The following is a 23,145-nucleotide window of genomic DNA, read 5'->3' on the forward strand; positions in this document are numbered from 1 at the left end:
CTTTATAAACATTATCAGTCATATTTACTTTCCTGCCAGTACAGGCTATTTGAGCACACAGCTTGATAAAAAGTATATCTACCAATTAGAAGTAATAATTTCTATAACTGCATTTCTCTGCAAAATTTTATATCCCTGCTAATTAATGTCATTGTAAAATGACCATTTAGCTTTGGCTGACAATGCTTTGTATCAGTTGTTCTTAAACTTAAAAGATCACCAGTATCATCAGGAAAATAGACAACTGTATCTTAACCCAGACTTTCTGAATCTGTAGGTGGAGTGGAGGCTCAAGAATTTGCATTTCTAACAACTTCACAAGTGATACAGATAGTGGGGTCCACATTTGGAGAACGACTGCCTTAAATCAGCAGTTCTCAACCTGTGGGTCGCAACCTCTTTGGACTGTATTAAAGGTTCGTGGCATTAGGAGGAAGGTTGAGAACCACTGCTTAACTTACATAATCATTTCAAAAACTGAAAAGAAAACAGATCAGACATAAATCTCAGCCAGAAATAACCACTATTAAATGGTTATCTTTTGCTTTAGGAAATGTCACCTGTCCCAAATAAAATTCCCTGAAAGTCAGATCAGGGAATTTCCTTTAAATGAACAAGAGGTATTTTCTGTAATGTGTATTCTGATTGCGCCTGGCAACTGGAGTTCAGTCTTAATAAAATTAGGAAAACCTGGAATGACTTGTTCTGCACATAAAACATTCTTTGAGCATTTTAAACTTTGTTAATGTGTTGCAGGGGCTGGGATGAAATTATATTTCAGACCCGTTGCTCTTAAATTATTCAACTTTCAAAGTAAACAATCTCTTTTTGGTTTGGGTTGAGAATTATTCCCCCCACTCCCACCGCACTCACATGAGAGGTTCACAACCCCAAATGCTGCCCATGTTTCTAACCAAGTCAAAGAGGTTTCAATTTCTTTGAGTTGTGCAAGAGAGAAAGCGCCCCTGCATGTGCCACCTCTCTTTACTAGTCATTAAAATTCATTTTAATGAGCACAGGTATCCACTGGCACATGAGGGAGGTAGGGTAAGAAGGGGCTGAAGTAATACCAGGTTGCTGAGTCTAGGATGGCCTGCCAAGATACGTAACAATTATTCAAACCACTCATCTTGAAGTCTCAAGGGGATAGAAAACTGTTGAAAAGGGAGAAGATGTTTTGTATCTTTTTTTTTAAAACCTTGAACAATTTTCTAAGTAAAGTAAACCACTTATCTTTTATAAGATGCAAATTCCTAATGAAGTTTATTACATTGGATTGAACAATTTAAATGACAGTGAAATTAAAGTGCAGAAATAATTAGCGCACCATTTATAATCCTAGGTTATATGCTTTATGATCTCAGGTATACATGGGTCACTATGAAAGTGCTGAGACAGACTGTGTTATAGCCCATTATTTCACTTTCAAGAAACACATTAACAAAGTTTAAAATGCTCAAAGAATGTTTTATGTGCAGAACAAGTCATTCCAGGTTTTCCTAATTTTATTAAGACTGAACTCCAGTTGCCAGGCGCAATCAGTCAATAGTGTCCTTTCTGATTTACCCATGCAAGTTTCAACTTTCTCAGCTTATTGGTGTGTTGATGAGAAAGCATCAGTCCTCTCTGCACAGATTCTACATTTCTTGATTTTTGTGTATCTCAAAATTTTTATAATGACACATGCATCATATATACTTTAATTTTTAAGTTTAATTTCACTTTAATTTTAAACAAAAATAGGGCAGTTTTCCAGAACCTTGAAGTATAAATCTGCATCATCCTACTAATCTCAGCTTTTAAATTGCTCCCTTGAACATTATGGTTTATTTGGTATAAAGTCTTAAAAAACATTTTAGAATTTGTTTACTTTTTTTTTTTTTTTAAGAGACAAGAGTCTTGCTGGTCACCCAGGCTAGAGGGCCATGGCACAATCATGGCTCACAGCAATCTTGAACTCCTGGGCTCAAGCAATCCTCCTGCTTCAGACTCCCAAGTAGCTAGGAGTACAGGTGTATACTACCATGTCTGGGTGTGTTAACCTTTTATTTTCTAGTATTTTTATTTAAAATTCACCCTGAAAGTAACTCCTCTAAATCACAATCTAAGACATCTTTTTAGCTAGAGTTTCACCCCTCAGAGTCCTACAGAACAAAGAACGAGTAAAACTAAGGGCGCTTTCTGTGACACTTTACCAAAATATGACAAACTAAATTAACTTTGATGAAATTTCAGTTTGAAAGTTTTTTTCCACAAATTTAAAAACTGAAGGAATAAAGGGAAATGAAAATAAAAAATACTGTTCCTTCTAAAAACTAATTTTCTAGAAAATCCCAAACAAGGAATTTTTGAAACTAAAATATTAAGAAAACTTTAGGAGCCTTAATTTAGTTTAATTCTGTTACTTAAAAGAAATACACACATTAAATACAGTTTTATTTGGGCTTCTTGATATTTTAATTCAACTTCAAACAATGTTTATGTAATAATTTCTTTCTTGAGCAGTTAAGTTCTGAGAAACTACTACAAAAATCAAGTTAATGATTATTATGAAAATGAATATTTCACAATAATTCTTCAGTGACAATCAGACATTAAAAACATTGAAGTACTTGCTGGGAAAATGTCTGGAACTTGACACAATCTCATATCTCATTCCAATTAAAAGCATTTCACAAACATGTTCATGTTGAACTTATACCAAACACATTTTTTTTTAAAAAAGAAAGCTCAGCCTTTTGGGAGATTTTTGAAATGAGGTCACATGCAAAAAGGTCTCCATGTTTCAAAGTATAAAAATTCCTCTACTTAATTTTGTCATTTTTAACAGGAATGGTATTACATAGACGTATTTTCAGGATAAATCTAGCTCAGCTTCTCACTGAAATACTCTCTAGGAACCCTTCAGTAAATAATGAAGATTATTATATGATGTACATTTGTTCCTCTGTGGTAATAGAAGAATTACCTATGTATCTAAGAACTAAGCTTCTTAACGACTGATTTAATTCCTATAACCATCTTTAATGGGGAAGATAAGCATCAAGAAGCTGATGGCTCAGGCACCAAATTATTAGGATGTAAAATTTCAAATAATTTCACTCCTTTTAAAAAAGTTCTCCTTTCTACTCAGTCTGAGGAAAATATCAAAAAGATAGAAGAAATGGAAACATCTCATATGCTTGCAATACTGGACACTCATAATTACAAGAATGACAAACTTTCTGCACTCAGACATAACACAGAATTACCTCTTCCTGTTAAATCAGTTCAAGTCACCTCTTCCTGTTAAATTATTCAAGTAGGTCTATACTGAACAATGGCTACTAAGTGTCAAATATTTCAAAAGTCAATGCACAAACTCTGAAACGATAAAAAGTACTCACTCATATAATGGAAAGTCTCTTCAGCAAGCACTGGAGAAAGGGCATCAGATGCATGTTGTTGCTGGTGTGGGGACTGAGTCCAGTCTTGATTTTCATACAGAAAGAGAGAGTCTACTTTTAGCCTATACTGCGGTAGCTGTTCTTCTAGCAGATTAACCAGCTCAACTTCAGGGAGATCTTCATTGGAGCAGACATCTAAAGAGAAGAGTCCATGTAAACGAATCCAATATATTTCAATTTACTAGGCTAATAAGGAAATCAATGAAATTAGTTTTGCAAATGTAAGACAACCAAAGAAACATTAAACAAAATCATTTCTCCATTGATTTTTATTAATAAACAACAGTACCATTGTAATGTAATGTCTGATAGGGTCAATTCGACTGTCAAGCTTGGAAAATAACACACTGGAAGCCACACACCACCATAAAACTGAAGCCATGTATAAGTACAAATAATGAGAACGTACATATTTTATGTGACATTACAACACAATGTCATCTATAAAGTTCACGTTTAGGACCTGCATAATTGAGCTCCACGTACACAGAAAAAAAAACACCTCACAATGTTTTCAGTAAGTTTATGCTTTTATGTTGGGCTGTATTCACAGCCATCCTGAGCCCCATGGGGCCTAAGGGCCATGAGTTGGACATCCCTACTCTAAATGTTAATTATTTTTATTATTGTTTTACTATGAAGTTTTTAGACCTCAAGATGAAATCAAGTCTAAGCTACAGCTTCTAAATAATTAGTGTTGAAAGTGAAAGGTGGTTTGAGAAATCATTTAATCCTACCTTCTAGATAAGGAAACTGAGACTTAAAGGTGAGTGACTTGCTGAGGACCACCAGACTTTAGTCTCAGTTTCCTATCCAGCACTGCACCATGCCCACTTGAACTCAGGGCTATCTCTTATTGCTCTATGCTCACTTTTATAGGACAGAGGCTGACCACTTGTTCTAGAAGGCAAGTTCCTATATATCATGTCTCTCTTCACCATACCATATTAGTCCTATATATCTAATACTTCCAGGTGCCTTGTCTACTTACTATTCTTAATATTAGAAAGAATACAGGCTTTGGCATTGGACCTAGGTTTTTTCCCTTTCTTTATATTTTTATTCTTTAAAAATATTTTTTTAAACACTAAAAAAAAAAAAAAAAAATCTCAATTTGACCTAGCTTTTAAATCTGACTCCTTTACTCATTAGCTATGAGATTTTATACTATACACATGACTTATCCTTTCTGAGCCTCAATTTCCCTCATTTATAAAATAATGAGAATCATTTACCTCCTCTCCCCCACATCCCATCTCTGAACACAACCTAGCTTCTCATTCTTTATGAGCCTGCTACTGGCTTCCTGTTCCCAATACTGCCTATGATTTAACAACTCCCAAATTTAGCAGTTGACACAAAAAGGAAAAGTTATCCCTCATAACATGCTTAAAATACTAGGGCTTAAAATAATAGGGAAAATACAGGATGTTGTATCAACCCTCTCACTTTTTAAAGTGATCTGGTATTTCCTTTGTGGGTTGTATAAAGAAACATGTTCTGACTCCGGCAAAGAACAACAAAGTACGGTTTAAGAAAACCAATCTAAAAAGGGTAAATTTCTACTACTTGGCCTTGACTTAATGACATTTCTTTTCTTTTTCTTTGCCCTAAGGAGTCAGACCCTGCTTAGACTTAATGACATTTTAATAAGTCAAATATTAGAAGGCTGGCTGTATCAGACATCCCATTCACCCAGAAGGACAAGTACATGCTGCATAATCACCAAGGGATGTAGGATGTAGATAAGGTACATTTAAAATCTTAAATATGTTTCTAAAGAAGATTTTAATCCTTGGCAGATCTCTTAAATAAGAACCCTGAAAATCCATTCAAAAATCTATTATTATAAATTTCATGTGATGATCCAAAGTTTTCCTGCCACACATATATTACATTCAGAATGTCATTATAATACTTGTAGGAAGACAAGTTGAGTATAAATACATGAGAGCTAAAAGCAGACTATTAGGCATTTAAGGGTATAACAGAAATCAAAAACAAAACATTCATTAAAAGAGGTACTAGTCTCTGGAAGTTTTCTTTTAATGAGTATTGATGAAATTTTGTGAAAACTCAAGATAAATTCCAAAAAGTAATTTTAAAAATAAGAGTACAATACAGGTTTAGTAAATTGAGCTAAATAGTCTTTGGACTAGTTCCTCTTACTTGCTTCTGTAGTTCTGATAATGCATTATTTAATACTCTCCTGACTGCTCAGGATCCACAATCCAGTCCTACCATTTCATCCTTCAAATGTCTCTTCCATATTCTCATTTCTTTCTAGTCACACTGCCTCTTCTTATTTCTCTTAAATGTGGCCCCAAAATTGGTCTGTCCTTATCAACTCAAATCATTCTCCACATCTTCATCATATCACTTTCCTATACAAAACTAAGAGAGAGGTCTGGCTTTCCTCTAGTTAGCAAAGGAAAACATCATTCAACACTTGGGACAAGCAGTAAAGATCCCAGAATGGTCATGTCTATTGTTAGCAGAATTAAATTAATACGAGAATAAAGTGTAAGTGTATGGCATAGAATATGATCTGTAGACACACATACCAAAGATTAAAAATAAGCCTCAAAAAGATCACTAAATAACTTAAAGACCTGCCAAAAAATTTTTAACTCTCTCCCAAAGAAGACAACAAAATCCAAACATCTAACAATGTAACATTCATCATGTCTAGCATTCTATAAAGATTACATGACATGGATAACAGAATTAGTAAGCAACAATTTAAAAACAGCACTTACTAATATGCTCAAAGATTTAATAGGAAAAGGTGAACTTAATGGAAAGAGAAAGAAGATATAGCTATACTTATAAAACTAGAGTTCAATATCTAAAATGAGAAATTCACTTGATAAGATTAACAGAGTACACATTTTCCAGTAGTAAAAGATAGTAAACTCGAAGACACAGCAATGAAAATTATCTAAAACGAAGCACAGAGAAACAAAAGCTGGGGGAAAAATGTAAAAGAACATCAGTGATTGTGTCACAACATTAAGCAGTCCAAGCAACTGGAGTTTCAGAAGAAGAGAACAAAGTTAGGAGGAGAAAATATATTTTAAAAAATAACGGCCAAATTCCATCAAATTTAATGAAAATGATAAATTTGTAATTTAAAGAAGCTCAGCAACTCCAGGCAGGATAAATATAAAGAAAAACACACCCAAGCAAAATTGCTAAAAAAAAAAAAAAAATAGTGATAAAGGGAAAATCTTAAAAGCAGAGAGAAAAAGACATGACATTTAAGGGAATAAAAATTAACTCAAACTACTCAGTGAAAGCAATGCTAGGTAGATGACGATGGAACATCATTAAAATGCATGGAAAAAAGTCAACTCAGAGTTCTGTACCAGTGAAAAGATCTTTCAAAAAAGGTACAGTAGAGATTTTTTTTTCAGATAAGCAGAAACTGTGATTATTCATTGCTAATATATATTACAGAAAATATTAAAGTTATTCAGGTAAATACCACATAGAGACTTAATCTATCAAAAGAAATAAAAAGTGACAGAAATGGTAAATCTGTGGGTAATATATAGCCTTTTATTTTCACAATTCATTTAATTTACAATTATTGAAAGCAAAAATAATAACAATGTGTTATGTATATAACATACATGGATGTAAAAGGCCTGGCAATAATAATACATAGGGTGGTGGTAAGGAGAAATAAAAGAATGCTGTTTTAAGAGTCTCACTTTATGAAACAGTTACTTGAAAACAGGCTATGGTAAATTAAAGGTAAGTATTGCAACCTAGAGCAACCACTGAGAATATCAAAAGGTATAAACCAACAGTGGAATTAAAGTGGAATCCAAAAAACCATTTTTTTTTAAAGGAAGAAAGAACAAAAGGAACAAATAGATAACAAATAGCAGCATATTATTAGACTCGACAAAAGTCACAATTACATGAAAAGAAAATGGTCTAAAAAATGTTCCAGTTAGAAAATACCTGTTGGCAGACTGGATTTTAACAAACAGACAGCTATCTAACTGTAAGTTATCTATAGATGACCTTTAAACATAAAGATTCCGATAAGTTAAAAGGATGGAAAATGCTATGATATCAATTCTACTCAAATTTTTCCAAACACAGAGGGAACATTTTGCATCTCATTTTATGAGACTAGCAATACTTCAATATCCAAATCAAGCAAAGATACTGCAAAAAAAAGTACAAACCAATAGTGTTCAAAATGGAGCTGGGACACACACAAACTCCCTGACAAAGCACTTATAAAACAAACCAGCAATATATAAAAATATAACACATTGTGCCCAAGTGAAATTTTTCCCAGAAATACAAATTCAAAATTGATAAAATTCAAAACTAAACAACAGAATTCACCATATTAACAAACTAAGAAAGAAAAACTATATGAACATTTCAAACAATTGGAAAATAAGCATCTGACAAAACACAATGTCCTTTCATGATAAAAACTTCTCAACCAACACGGAAGAAAAGGACACTTTCTCAATTTGATAAAGTACATTCTCAAAAAACTTAACAGTGAAGATTTGTAACTTTTTTCCTAAGATTTGAACCAGGGCAAGGATATTTGCTCTTACCACTTTCATTCAACAGTATGTTGAGATCCTGTCCCACTCAACAAGGCAAGAAAAACAAAGGTCCCAGATTGAAAAAGGAATATGTAAAACTGTCTGTATTTGCAGATTATAGTATATATAGAAATTCTAACAAATCTATCAGAAAGGCTGGGGTGTGGTGGCTCATATCTGTAATCCTAGCACTCTGGAAGGTCAAGGTGGGTAGACTGCTTGAGCAAAGGAGTTCGAAACCAACCTGGGCAAGAGCAAGATTCCATCTCTACTAAAAATAGAAAAAACTAAGCAGGTGTTGTGGTGGGTGCCTCTAGTCCCAGCTACTAGGGAGGCTGAGGCAAGAGGACTGCTTGAGCCCAGGAGTTTGAGATTGCTATGAGCTATGATGCCAGAGCACTCTAGCCTGATGGACAGAGTGATACTCTCTCAAAAAACAAAAAAACCCAAACGAACAAACAAAAAAAGGAATATACCAGAAAGTTAGTAAAACTATTAAATTAAGTAAAGTTGCAGAATATAAGGTTTATATTTAAAAAAATCATTTGATTTCTATATAGTACTAACAAACAGTTGGAGAATGAAACTAAACAATACTGTTTAAAAACCAAAATGGAACAGGCTGTGGTAGCTCACACCTGTAATCCTAGCACTCTGGGAGGCCAAGGCAGGTGGATTGCCTGAGGTCATGAGATGGAAACCATGTCTCTAAAAATAGCCAGGTGTTGTGGCAGGTGCAGGTAGTCCCAGCTACTTGGGAGACTGAGGCAACAAATCGCTTAAGCCCAAGAGTTTGCAATTGCTGTGCGCTGTGACACCACAGCACTCTACCAAGGATGACAGAGTGAGACTCTGTCTCAAAAAACAAAATAAGACAAAACAAATAAAAACCAAAGTGTAAAGAAGAACTAAAAAAATACCAAGTTCCAATACCAAATATCAAGTGAAATATACCAAGTTCATGAATTTCTTAACATGTCAATTCTCTATAGAGTATAATTCCACTGAAAATTCTAGCATTCTTTCTTGAAAGAAATTGACAAGCTGATTATAAAATTTATATAGAAATATAAAAACAATATAGGATAAACTAAATATTCAATTGGAGAGCAAAATCCAAAAAAGCTGGGCTATAACCTCATGGGTCATTGACTTAAATGTAGAAGCAAAATTAAACTTAAAAAGAAAAACAAAGGAGGAGGAGAAACAGAGGAGAAAATCTTCATGAGGCATGCAACTATTTCTTAGAAATGATAAAAAACAAACAAACAAAAAAACCATAGGTGACACCTGTAGCTCAGTAGGTAGGGTACCAGCCACATACACTGAAGCTGGCGGGTTCAAGGCTAGCCTGGGCCTGCTAAACAACAATAACAAACCGCAACCAAAAAATAGCCCGGTGATGTGGTGGGTGCCTGTAGTCCCAGCTACTCAGGAGGCTGAGGCAAGAGAATAACTTAAGCCCAAGAATTTAAGGTTGCTGTGAGTTGTGATGCCACACCACTCTACCGAGGGCCACACAGTGAGACTCTGTCTCAAAAAACAAACAAACAAAAAATCATAAAAGCAAAAATTAACAAACTAGACTGCATCAGAATATAAAAACTTCTTGTTTTTCAAAAGAAACCATAAAGAAGATGAAAAAGCAGGCCACAATCTGAGTGAAAACACTCACAATCCACTTATCTAATAAGAACTTACATTTAGAATATATAAAGAATGCTTTTAATTCAACAATTATGCTTTTACAACAGTAAAAGACAAATTAAAAAATAGGCAAATAGTTTGAATAAACAACTCAAAATAAGATCTAGATATGGCCAATAAGCACATGAAAAGATACTTGACATTAGGAATCATCAGGAAAATATAAATTAAAACCACAAAGAGATACTAGTACCTACCTACCTGAATGGCTAAAATAAAAAATACTAACACTACTAAGTTTTGATGATATACAGTAGAGGTCAGCAAACTATGGCACAGGGACCAACTCCAGCTTGCTTCTTCTGCCTGGTTTTGTTTTCTTTCCTTTTTTTTTTTTTTTGTAGAGACAGAGTCTCACCCTATGGCCCTCGGTAGAGTGCCATGGCATCACACAGCTCACAGCAACCTCCAACTCCCGGGCCCAAGTGATTCTCTTGCCCCCGCCTCCTGAGCAGCTGAGACTACAGGCGCCCGCCACAACGCCCGGCCATCTCTTTGGTTGCAGTTCGGCTGGGGCCGGGTTTGAACACGCCACCCTCGGTATATGGGGCCGGCGCCTCACTGACTGAGCCACAGGCGCCGCCCTTCTGCCTGGTTTTGTAAATCAACTTTTAGTGAAAGACATTCATAAATATGCTTTTATATATTGTCTAGGACTGCTACAACAGCAGAGATGAGTCAGTGCAACTTAGTAACAAAAAATTAACTACCTATATTTATTATAAGTGGATAAATTTCAAAAATATTTTGCTGTACAAAAGAAGCCAGACACAAAAGATACAGGTTCAATTTATATGAAATTCTAGAATAAGCAAATTGAATCTATAATAGCAGAAAACATTGATGGTTACTTAGAACCAGAGGTGAGGGGTGGGGAGATCTGGGTAAAAGGGAACTTTTGCATAAGTTCTATAACTGGATTGTACTGGTGGTTACATGAGTGTATATGTTTGTCAAAACTCAAAGTATTGGCTCAGCAGCTGTAGCTCAGTGAGTAGGGTGCCGGCCACATACACTGAAGCTGGTGGGTTAAGGCCTGGCCGGGCCTGCTAAAACAACAATGACAAGTGCAACCAAAAAAAAAAAAAAAATAGCTGGGTGTTGTGGTGGGTGCCTGTAGTCCCAGCTACTCGAGAGGCTAAGACAAGAGGATCACTTAAGCCCAAGAGTTTGAGATTGCTGTGAGTTGTGATTGCCACAGCACTCTAACGAGGGTGACATAGTGAGACTCTGTCTCAAAAACAAATAAAACCCCCCCCCAAACTCAAAGTATTCACTTAAAATAAGTGTACCTTATTGTATTTTAACAGATACCTCAATAAAGCTGAATTAAAAAATAACCTTGCCTTTAGATGGATTTCAGAATTTTTCAGATTTAAAAAAAAGTGATACTGTGCACAATAGTATGTTATACAACACCCCAACTGGCTTTGGGGCAATACTCTATTATTTAAATATTTTAATATTACGTTTGGTGAATAAGTTTAGTCTAGAAATAGCCATGGAAGTCTGGTTTTGTGGGCAAATGAGTTTTAGAACCAAAGTTTAGAAAAACTTTGAGTGTTCCCAGTTTATAAATTTAGCCTTGTAGATACGCTGTTATGGGCCTGTACCTATGTTTATATACTCTATAAATCCCAAGAGCATCTTGTGTGCCAGGCACTGTTGTCAGGTGCCTGCAGGGGATACAAACACTTATGTAACTCTGCTCTTATCCTGTAGAGGTAAGAAAATAAGTGTGACACAGTTACTACTCACAGGGGGCTTACAAGGTATAGGGGAGTGAGACATAGGTAAGGAACAGGATACAAGGCAGATTTTGATAATGCAATAGCAGACTAAGGGGTAGAGAGATTAACTTAGTCTGTCTCTGAAGAGACCAGGTTGGAAAGGGAGACTAGGGTTTCATCACGGCAGGGCATATATGCTGGACCAAGGCATTTGCCTTTTATCCTGTAAGCAATAGCACTTCAGTATTTATTAAGCTGGACTCACCAGTGATGCTTTCCGAGTCTCGGTGATTGGTATTCATGAGGTTTTCTTCACCTGTTGGTGATGTAAAAATGGCATTCTGGGGCTGACTCATATAGGATCCTTTCTTGCTTTGGTTGAGAAGGCGGACAGCTTTGGTATGAATCAGAGTAAAGGAAATCCATCAAGCCATTCAATAAAGAAATGGTTTTAGTCATGTGGATATTTTCTTTGAGACAGATTTTCTCTGATGAGTCAAATGACATCTGCAGTAATGGATGCTTTCATGTGATCATATCTTGGACAGTCATGACCTAAAACAAAAAATACATCAGGTGACTAGAATTCAGTATGCTCGGTGGGTGGGGCCTTGGTGTGTGTCACACTTTATGGGGGCAAGACATGATTGCAAGAGGGACTTTACCTAACAATTGCAATCAGTGTAACCTGGCTTATTGTACCCTCAATGAATCCCCAACAATAAAAAAAATAAATAAATAAAAAAAAAAAAAAAAAAAGAATTCAGTATGCTCTTTAATAACTATATTCTCATTACTTGGCATATTTGTCACTAAAAATGTTTCTCTAATGATACACACAGCAACATGAATAAATCTCAAAATAATTATGCTGGAAGAAAGAATTCAGAGAAAAATAAAAAGATACGTAGCTTATGATTCCATTAATAGAAAATGCCAATTTGTCTATAGCGGTGGAAAGGAGATCAGTGGCTGCCTGGGGTTGAGGGAGGAATTACTAAGTGGCAGGAGAAAAGTTTTGGGGATGATAAATATGTTCTTTATTTTGATTGTAGTGGTGGTTTCAAAAGTATACATTTCAGAAGTGTCTAAACTGTATTCCTGAAATGTGCAATTTGCTGCATGTTAATTATATTTCAATGTATCTGTTTAAAAAAATTAAGATAATCAATATTTAAAGTAATGCACTAAAAACAAATTATAGGGTCTATAACATATGTAAAAGTAAAAGTAAAATGTTTTAAAACAGCACAAAGGCCAGAAGGGGAAAAACAGAAGTATACTGTTATTATACTATACATGATATAGTAAAATATTGCTTGAAGGTAGGCTGTGGTAAGTTAAAGAGGTATACTATTAACCCAAACAACCACAACAATTATCGATAATAAAACAACAAAGGAGATGGAATGGAATAATATAAAACAAGGTTTCTCAACCCTGACACAATTGACATTTTGGACCAGATAATATTTGTCATGTACTTTGTAGGAGTTTTAGAAGCATCTCTGTCCTTTCCCCACTAGGTGCTAGCAGAATTCCTTCACCAGACCCTCCCCAGCTGTGACAACAAAAAATTTTCTGGACATTGCCAAATTCCCCTGGAGGGCAAAATCACCACTGAAAAGCACTGACATAACAGATGCTCAACTTCATTTATAATTAAAATAAATGAGAATATAAGCAAAAATTATTTTCACTCACTAGATTTTCAACTACTCATTGTTGGAGAAGATGTGGAGAAAGGGACATCTTATTGATAAAAATATAAATTGGTACAAGCTTTCCGAAAGCCTACTATACTTTTAAATAGGCATATATCATAAGTCAACAATTCCACCACTAGGAATTTATTACTACGGGTATACTCACAAAGTACATTAAGATGTTGGGATAAGGATTCCAACACATATATAAAAAGAAATGGTTTTATAACGGAATACACAAATGAATACAATTCACCAAATATATGTGCATACTTAAAAAATCAGGAACTGTTAATCAGTTAGGAAAGTATTTAATTCTACTTATGAACCCTGCTTTACATCAAAACACAATCTCTACTAAATAGATTCTGCTTAGCAACTTGTAGCTTCTACTTACAGCTAATTCATTCTTGTACCTATTGTTTATATGCCAGGGTCCTCAAACTACGGCTTGCGGGCCACATGCAATGGTGTGATTATATTTGCTCCCGTTTTTTTTTTTTTTTTACTTCAAAATAAGATATGTGCAGTGTCCATAGGAATTTGCTCATAGTTTTTTTTTTTTAAACTATAGTCCAGCCCTCCAATGGTCTGAGGGACAGTGAACAGGCCCCCTGTTTAAAAAGTTTGAGGACCCCTGGTTTATAGGCATTATAAATATTCAATGTTTTACAAGAGAGTTACCCTCAACAAGCAGAAAGTAACAAAGTAAAATATAGGCGACTAAAAATGGTTGTTGAGGTAGAAGAACAGAGATGGATTCTCAGCAAATCCTAGGAGAGTTTCAAAGATAGAATGAGCAACAGAATTTAACATTATAGAAATGTCAAAGAGGAAATTTGGTTTAAAAGGAGATAAAGGGACTCAGCGCCTGTGGTTCAAGCGGCTAAGGCACCAGCCATATACACCAGAGCTGGCAGGTTCGAATCCAGCCCGCACTTGCCAAACAACAATGACAGTGCAACCAAAAAATAGCCGGGTGCCTGTGGTCCCAGCTACTTGGGAGGCTGAGGCAAGAGAATCACTTAAGCCCAGGAGTTTGAAGTTGCTGTAAGCTGTGATACCACAGCACTCTAACCAGGGTGACAGCTTGAGGCTCTGTCTCAAAAAAAAAAAAAAAAAAAAAGGAGTTAAAGGACCATAAAATCGATAGTGATTTCTAGAAACCAATTCAGTCAACAGGTTAGATTTAAAGCCAGGCTGCAAAGTGTCAGTAAGTGAGATGGTTAAAAATGAAGTTTAGTGAATATAGAACAGGCTTTCTGATTTCAACAGATAAGTAAAATTCCAAACACTTCTGTAGTTATTGGCATGGGGTTTCTATTTCTTACCACTTTTATTACTTTGTAAGTAAAAAATATTTTATAAGGAAAAAGACATAAAAAACAGCAGTCTTCCCAAAAAGCTTATAATTTTACACTAGAGTAACAAAAATTAATTTTTCTATATTTGCATTAAAAATTTTTAATAAATATTTTAAGATTCTATTATATGTATGTAACTATTTTCTTGAAATATATCTGCCAAAATAGTAATCTGTAGTGGCCAGTGCAAAACAAAGTATAGTTCAAATATATCTATATAGGAACTTTGATTTTAATTCCAGTGTTCAAAAATTAATTATTCCAGGATCAGTCAATTGTATGCAACTGAATTCTGCCTCATGAATCTTACTGTCCAGAATTGCCACTCCTAAATTAGTCCCTACAGGTCTGCATTAGCTCAAGAGGTTAATTCCTCTTGAATATGGACTTTTCAACCACCTAACACATCAGTCACTACAAAGGGAGTAGTATTTAAGTTGGATTAAACCCATGAAGATTCACCTATTGAACTTGGGAGGAATAAGAAAGCAATCTTCCCTTAAGTAAATGATCACCAGGTACTTGAATAAAATCTTAACCGAAGTTCTGCCAACAAAGAAGGGAGAAATGATTTTTTGGTAGGCAACCAAATATCACCTGCTACATAAGTCACATATAATCTTTATCAAGGTTTTTAAAGTTAAGATATTCCTATGACCTGGATTTATATTTTAAATTTTAAAAAACAGAGTAGCAGTGCAAACATAAGAATAAACAAATATACTAGTGTATAACAGGCCATCTAGTGCATGGTCAGCAAACTATTGCCCATAACCATCTGCCCTGCCATCTATTTTGGATAACCTGTGAGCTAAGAATAATTTTTGCTCCTTTAAAAGGCTGGAAAAAAAACAATAACATTACATGATATGAAAATTATGACATTCAATTTTCAGTGTCTATAAATGAAGTTTTATTGGAACACAGCCACACTTAAGGTTTGGCTTAACTCTTGCATACAAGAATGGAAAAACCAAGCAGAACACAGAACTAAGTTCATCTTCAGAGTCATGTAGGAAGAATGTTGATTTCCAGGGCAATCCAGGGACCTGCCTAGCCTGTAGGACACGTAATAGGTCAGGGGTGATTTGGCAATGGTATGTGCTTTTATTGACTAGCTAGAACTTGTAAATAAACCCTTTGGACATTCCCTGGCCTAAATTTGAGCTTTAAGAACAATCAGTTTTGTAGGGTGCAGTGGCTCACACCTGTAATCCTAGCATTCTGGGAGGCCCAGGTGGGTGGATTACTTGAGCTCAGGAGTTCAAAATGAGCCCAACCGAGAGCAAGTTCCCGTCTCTAGTAAAAACAGAAGAAACTAGCCCGGTGTCATGGTGGGCACCCATAGTTCCCGCTACTTGGGAGTCCAAGGCAAGAGGATCACTTGAGCCCAAAAGTTTGAGGTTGCTGTGAACTATGATGATGTATGGCATTCTACCCAGGGTGCCAGAGTGAGACTCTGTCTCAAAAGAAAAAAAAAAATCAGTTCAGAGCAGCAGCAATGTATAGTAAGTATGATGTATGTATGCACCTTGATAGCAGATAGATCTGAATTTTAATCTTATTTACTTCTTTTTTGGCCTTAAGCCCATTATTTAAAATTTTTGGGTCTCCCTCTCACTGTCAAGATGGAGGTATTATTAACTACCCTTTATAAGAAGGGCCAGATAGGATTAAACAAAAAATAAAAATTCCTAGTTTGTCTACACAGTAGACACTCAAATGCTCACTCCCTTCAGATCTCTCTTCTCTTAGGCCTGAGACAAAGATGATGTCTTCTACCTAATATTTCTTAAGTTTCCGGTTTAATAGCTAACTCTGTACTCAGAATGATGTCCACGTTTGAGTATGGAGTAGACGCAGTCTGAAGATGAGTAATCTAAGAGACTGTGTTCCTTCCTGGTAAGTAAAATGACAAGTGCCAAAAAACTGGGACTATTGAGGGCTTATTACCAAAGCTCTGTCCTTTGTGGATTCTGAGGAAGTGTTGCTTATAATAAGTCTTAACTTTACCTAGTATCTTTCTTCATAGCATGGTAGTGATATTATTTCCTGCTGCTGCTACAACGAATTACCACAAAGTTAGTGGCTTTGAAGAACATCAATTTATTATCTTATAGTTCTGGAGGTAAAAAAGATGAAATGGTTTCAACGGATCAAAACTAAGGTGTTGGCAGGGCTGTGCTACTTCCTTTTCTAGACTCTAGGGAATATATATATATATTTTTTCCGCCTTTTTTAGCTTCTAGAGCTGTATTTTTTGGCCTAGGGTCTCTCTCACCATCTTCAAAGCCAGCAGCATAACATCTTCAAATCTCTCTCTCTGCTTCCCCTGTCACAATCTCCCTCTACCTTCTTCTTCTAAGGACACCTGTGATTACAATTAAGGCCCAATTGGATAATCCAGGATAATCTCCCATTTTTAAATCCTTTATTTACTCAAATCTACAATGTCTCCTTTGCCATATAAGGTAATATGAATAGGTTCTGGATATCTTTTTTTTTTTTTTTTTTTGCAGTTTTTTTGGCCGGGGCTGGGTTTGAACCCACCACCTCCACCATATGGGGCCAGCGCCCTACCCAGTTGAGCCACAGGCGCTGCCCAGGATCTGGATTTCTTTGAGAGCTATTATTCAGCCTACCCCAGTGGTTAAGAACATGGATTCTGAAAGTGGAGTGCCTAAATATGAATTCCAGCTCCACCACTTACTGGTTATATAACCTTGGACAAATTATTTAACCTTATTTCTTCATCTGTTAAAGAGACTTAATAATAGGACTATTTTAGGGGGTTTTATGGTAATTAAATAAATCATGAGAGGATGACAGTAGCATGTATCTCCGAGGGTCAATGGGGGAATTTTATGTTGATATGCACAAAGGTCTTATAACAATACCTTAGAATACAGTAAATGCTATGGTGAGTATGTTATTATTATTTCTGTCACCAAAGTACTACTTTGTCGTTATTATTGTTAATGTACCTTACACAATGTTGGGCACAATGTAAGGCCTACTCTCACTGCTTGATGGCATTTTCTCTCAACATAAGAAGTCACATTTGGCTCAGTGCCCGTAGTATAGTGGTTATGGCGCCAGACACATACACCAAAGCAGTGCCCGTAGTATAGTGGTTATGGCGCCAGACACATACACCAAAGCTGGTGGGTTTGAACCCAGTCCAGGCCGGTTAAACAACAACGACAACTGCGACAAAAAACAGCCAGGCACTGTGGTTGGTGCCTATAGTCCCGCCTACTTGGGAGGCTGAGGCAAGGGAAAAGCTTCAGCCCAAGAGTTTGAGGTTGCTGTGAGCTGTGACACCACAGCACTCTACCCAGGGTGACAGCTTGAGACTCTGTTTCAAAAAAAAAGAAGTCACATTTATTTCCTGGCCTCTGACTAGTGATGTTAGTTTGGTGCCATTAGTCATTCTCTTTCTATCTCTCTAATGTGTGAATAAACAGAAAGCTTGCACAGAGTCCTAAATGTGGTAGAAACTAAACTTGAGCAAGCACCAACAGTGCATTTTTTTGTCCCTTTCCCAGTTTGTACACACATACTCTTAGTTCTTCTTTTAATGCCATGAATAATTTTTGCTGGGTCTTTATTCAATCTTTTTAGAAACAACTTTACTGCTTTTCGTTATAAAACAGCCAATCAAACACACATTATTTAACAACAAGCGATTTTTCTGTAATACATATACATTAAGGGGAAAATAGAGAAAAATAACCAAGTGACTTATTTTAATAAGCATGATACTTAAAAATAACCATCAAAACGTGTCATGGATATAAATACTGCTGGCAAAAACAACATGGTTAATGACTCAGTTTAGCCCAGCCATGGAACTAAGTGGTCAACAGTGAGTGCCTTACAAAAAGAATCTTACTACTTCCTTAATCTTGGACTGCAGAATACTCAAAATGAAACATGCATCGTTCCCACCAAACCATCTTGCTTGAACATTTATCAAAAGGTTAAAACAGGACACAATTCTGGGAAACTTCACCTCTGCTGGAGTGGAAAGTCTGGACTTAACAATAAAAGTAATCATTTAATGAAACATTTACATTGAAATATACTTTAAAATTTTATTTTACAGACAATACTTTGTGGATTAATTTAATACACATTTGCTGATCTTCTTGCAGGGGCTGGAACAGTGCCCATCACCAACTCAGCAGCAGCTCTCCTAGGCAGTGGATATGTAATTTAAAAAATGAAAATTTACCACGTTCCTACATAAAATAATAGACTTTTTGGCAAAAACAAAGACTCATTAATTTTAATCTATCTGGCTACATCATGATAAAATTCACCAAAAAACCCCATAGTAATTTAAAAACCAGGCATTAAGCTCACACCTGTAATCCTAGCACTCTGGGAGGCTGAGGCAGGTGAACTGCTTGAGCTCAGAAGTTCGAGACTAGCCTTAGCAAGAGCAAGGCCCTGTCTTTAAAACTACATGGGTGTTGTGGTGGCGCCTGTAGTCCCAGCTAATCAGGAGGCTGAGGTAAGAGAATCACTTGACCTCTAAGAGTTTGAGGTTGCTATGAGCTTTGACACCACAGCACTCTACTGAAGGTGACAAAGTGACACTCTGTCTCAAACAAACAAACAAAAAAACCCACCAGGTATTAAACCACATAAACACTCTACCATGGTTTCCCCAAAATCCTACTTGCATAGTGAGCAGAAGACCCCACAAAGGCAGAGACCACATACCACCACATACCAAGTACAGATGCACTGATGTCCATAATAAAACTACATTAGCTACGTTCAGTACAGCAATTTTACCAGCATACAATGTTCACTCTTAGGAAAAAGGATCTGTGACCAGCAAATACTCTGTCCAGCTTTTTTACTGTCATTTAATTGAAAGATCAGTAGGATTTTCAGAAATGAAATATATGGAGGCATATTCAAACAGGCTGAATTCCAAAAGGCTGTTAAGTCCATTAAACATCCAAAACCATAAGGGAGATTTAGCCTTATGGAGTCAGCACTTCCTTTTAGCTGATATACATATTTTGGGCATTTTAAAAATTGCTGTTTTGTTTACGTTGAGTATCTGCTGAGACAGGCAACCCCTCCCTGCCACAATCTTCACCAACAGCAGAAGGGAGGTAACCTCTGACAGTTAAGGAATCTACATCAGAGCCTTACCTTCAGATTAGAAAAGGCCTTGAACCAATAGTACCATGTGTGGTTTTTGATAAGTTTCCATAGCAATAGTTTCATTCACCATGCTTAGAACTCCTAAGCTTCACCTGAAATAACCTTTGACTGAACAGGTATCCCTCTTTGGCAATGATCCTTTGTCAAATCCATTTCAGGGCTAAGCACATGCCTGTAATTTTAGTTCTCTGGGAGGCCAAGGTGGGTAAATTGGTTGAGCTCACGAGTTGGAGACCAGCCTAAGCAAAAGTGACACTTCCGTCTCTAAAAATAGCCAGACATTGTAGTCACAGCTACTTGGGAGGCTGAGGGAAGAAGATCGCTTAAGCCCAGGAGTTTGAGTTTGCAGTGAGCTATAATGGCATAGCACTCTAATGAGAGTGACTAAATGAGACTCTGTCTCAGAAAAAATAAATAACTAAATAAAATAAAAATAGAAAAACTAACAGGGCATGGTGGCAGGTGCTTCCCATCTACTTGGGAGGCTGAGACAAGAGGATCAGTTGAGCCCAAGAGTTTGAGGTTGCTGTGAGCTATGCTGCCATGGTACTCTACCTATGGCAACTGAGTTAGATTTTGTCTCAAAAACAAAATAAAAACAAAAACAAACCATTTCAGACCTCTGGCTGTCAATTGCACAGTATATATTTTTTCATACATGGGACTACCCTTCATAATTGTTCTTACTGTCCAATGAATGATATACTTCATCTGTGTAATTTTCTCACTTTCAATTTTTTATACTATTTCTACGTTTGTGTCCATTAATCAATTATTAGCATTGCTTTTAAGGGCAAAATGGGACTTGCAATATAAAATACTTCAAAAATATGCACTTATACAACAAACATGCTATATAAAAATAATGGCTGAGTTGAAAGTTACAATCTGCTGGTGATCAGCAGAGCTGAATCCCCTATTCTGGAGTATACTTTGTCCCTACCCATACAATTTATAAATTACAAGTTTCAAGTGGCAGAGTTTGTTTCAAAAGAGTTGTAACAAAGTTACTCTGCCCCAGCAAGGACAGGGCTTTCTGTCCTATATATTTAAAGATGTAATTGTAAATGATGCTTTTTCTTGGCATTTGACTCCAAACCAAGTATTAAAGAATATGTGGAAAAAATTTTAGCCTATTATCTTGTTTGCAAAAGATAATGAACTCATATTCTTTGAAGTAATCCACCCAAACTACTGAAGTGGAGAGGGATGTTTCTCTATACTTTCCTCATCAAGGAATGCCATGAAAAAAAAAAAAAAAAAGATAACTGCTGATAGTATCTGTGATTCATGAGGGCCTTTAACTACTAAGAGCCCAATCCTGCTGAGGAGTCAAAACTATCAGAACAACAACTAAAGAAGGTTTCTAGTCAAGTCAACGATTAGTTTTACAGAAAAGGAGCACATTCTACAATCTTGGTTGCGTATCCCATACTTCACTTTTTATGAGAATTGGACAAATAATCCAAAAGCAAAAGGATATTATGGACTTTTTTAAGAAAGCAAAATCTAGTCATTATCAGAAGCCATTCTGTTTCATATTTCACATCAATATCCTTGTCAAAACACAATGAGCGTAACAAAATACAACATCAATCTCAAGGACAATGTTCAATCATGTCTTAATATCTACTCTTTTTTTTTTTATTGTTGGGGATTCATTGAGGGTACAATAAACCAGGTTACACTGATTGCAATTGTTAGGTAAATTAATATGTACTCTTTAAGGAGCTATGGAAACAGGGCTTTAAAATAAAACATTAAAAGAAAATACTTTATGGAGTTTTAGTATTTAAATTTTGCTCATTCAGAAAATTCACATATTATGTGCTGCTAAGATTTTATGTTCAAATTCTTAGTACTATAATGTTAAACATGTTTGATGTGTTTTTCCCATTTGGCCAACAGGCTACACATACTGGTATTCAAAAGTTAAAGTCACACAGGGCGTGGTGGCTCACGCCTGTAATCCTAGCACTCTGGGAGGCTGAGGTGGGTGGAATGCTTGAGACCAGCCTGAGCAAGAGCCAGACTCCATCTCTACTAAAAATAGAAAAACTGAGGCAAGAGGATCACTTGAGCCCGGGAGTTGGAGGTTGCTGTGAGCTATGATGCCACAGCACTCTATCTGGGCAACAGCTTAAGACTTGTCTCAAAAAAAAAAAAAAAGTTAAAATTAGAAAAGTTAAATAGCATCTTTGTATTTATAATGGACTATGGAATAATGCATACTATGTAACCATTTATTTTCAATGATTTTCATTATTCCCTAATTAGTAATGTGAAAGTGAGGGATCTATTCTTGTATTACTTAATTAAATCCCTCTGTGCCTCAGTTTTCTCACTTATAGAAATGGGGATAATAACAGTAGCTATGTTATAGGGTTATCATGTGGATGACATGCATTAATATTTATAAAGTGTATGTAACAGTACGTAGTACACAGTAAGCATTATTATTATTATTATTTTGAGACACAGTCTCACTTTGTCACCCTCAGTAGAGTGCTGTAGCATCATAACTCACAGCAACCTCAAACTCTTAGGCTTAAGTGACTCTTTTGCCTCAGCCTCCTGAGTAGCTGGGACTACAAGTGCCTGCCACAATGCTCGGCTGTTTTTAGAGACGAGGTCTCGCTCTGGCTCAGGTTGGGCTCGTGAGCTCAGGCAATCCACCCGCCTCGGCCTTCCAAGTGCTAGGGTCACAGTAAGCATTATTTATGTGTTAAATATAATTGAAACGTTAAATAAATAAGTTAGAATTATAATTACAAACAATATCATTTCATAGTTACGGATCATCTGGACATAGACTTAGATGGATCATATTAGCTTTTACTCTTCACACTGCTAACTCGTCTTGCTCTTAAGAAGCACAAGCTTTTATAAAAACTGGGGCTATATAATCTCCTTTAGAACTTCCACCTAGCAATAATTCAAGAGTTCTAACAATTATTTTTACTTAAGGTAATCATTTCTTGTAACTAAGTATGAGTCTTAAGAGAAACTCTTACAAAAAAAATTCCCCAAATAAAAAGCCCATGAGTGCAGAGTAGTGCATTCACACGAAGGAACCATCCAAAACTACCTAGCAAAGTATACTTGTATTTTAGGATGAAGCAATTCTACTCCTGGGTATAATCTATCCCAAAGATTAGCCCATAAAGAGACATGTATAAAACTGTTTCTTATAGCACTGCTCCCTGAAAAGTACACAAAAGTACACTGCTCCCTCCCTCTGGGAGGCCAAGTGGGAGGATTGCTTGAGCTCAGGAGTTTGAGACCAGCCTGAGCAAGAATGAGTCCCCATCTCTAAAATTAGCTGGGCATTGTGGTGGGTGCCTGTAAATCTGAGCTACTTGGGAAGCTGAGGCAAGAGGATTGCTTGAGCCCAAGAGTTTGAGATTGCTGTGAGCTATGAC

General features: G+C 36.1%; 1 protein-coding gene across 2 annotated transcripts in view; it reads right to left on the reverse strand.

Moving 5' to 3' along the window:
- The window catches only part of TRAK2 (trafficking kinesin protein 2), a 75,350-nt gene that overhangs the window by 37,205 nt on the left and 15,000 nt on the right, over window positions 1-23,145 (reverse strand). For both annotated transcript variants that reach the window (XM_053596829.1, XM_053596830.1), the window contains exons 2-3: window positions 11,732-12,021; window positions 3,387-3,581 (exon numbers count right to left, since the gene is read on the reverse strand). In XM_053596829.1, coding sequence (XP_053452804.1) covers window positions 3,387-3,581; window positions 11,732-11,822 — 286 coding nt within the window. In that variant the 5' untranslated portion in view covers window positions 11,823-12,021. The remainder of the gene's footprint in view (window positions 1-3,386; window positions 3,582-11,731; window positions 12,022-23,145) is intronic.

This window comes from Nycticebus coucang, chromosome 7, assembly GCF_027406575.1.
Source record: "Nycticebus coucang isolate mNycCou1 chromosome 7, mNycCou1.pri, whole genome shotgun sequence".
Taxonomy (NCBI): domain Eukaryota; kingdom Metazoa; phylum Chordata; class Mammalia; order Primates; family Lorisidae; genus Nycticebus; species Nycticebus coucang.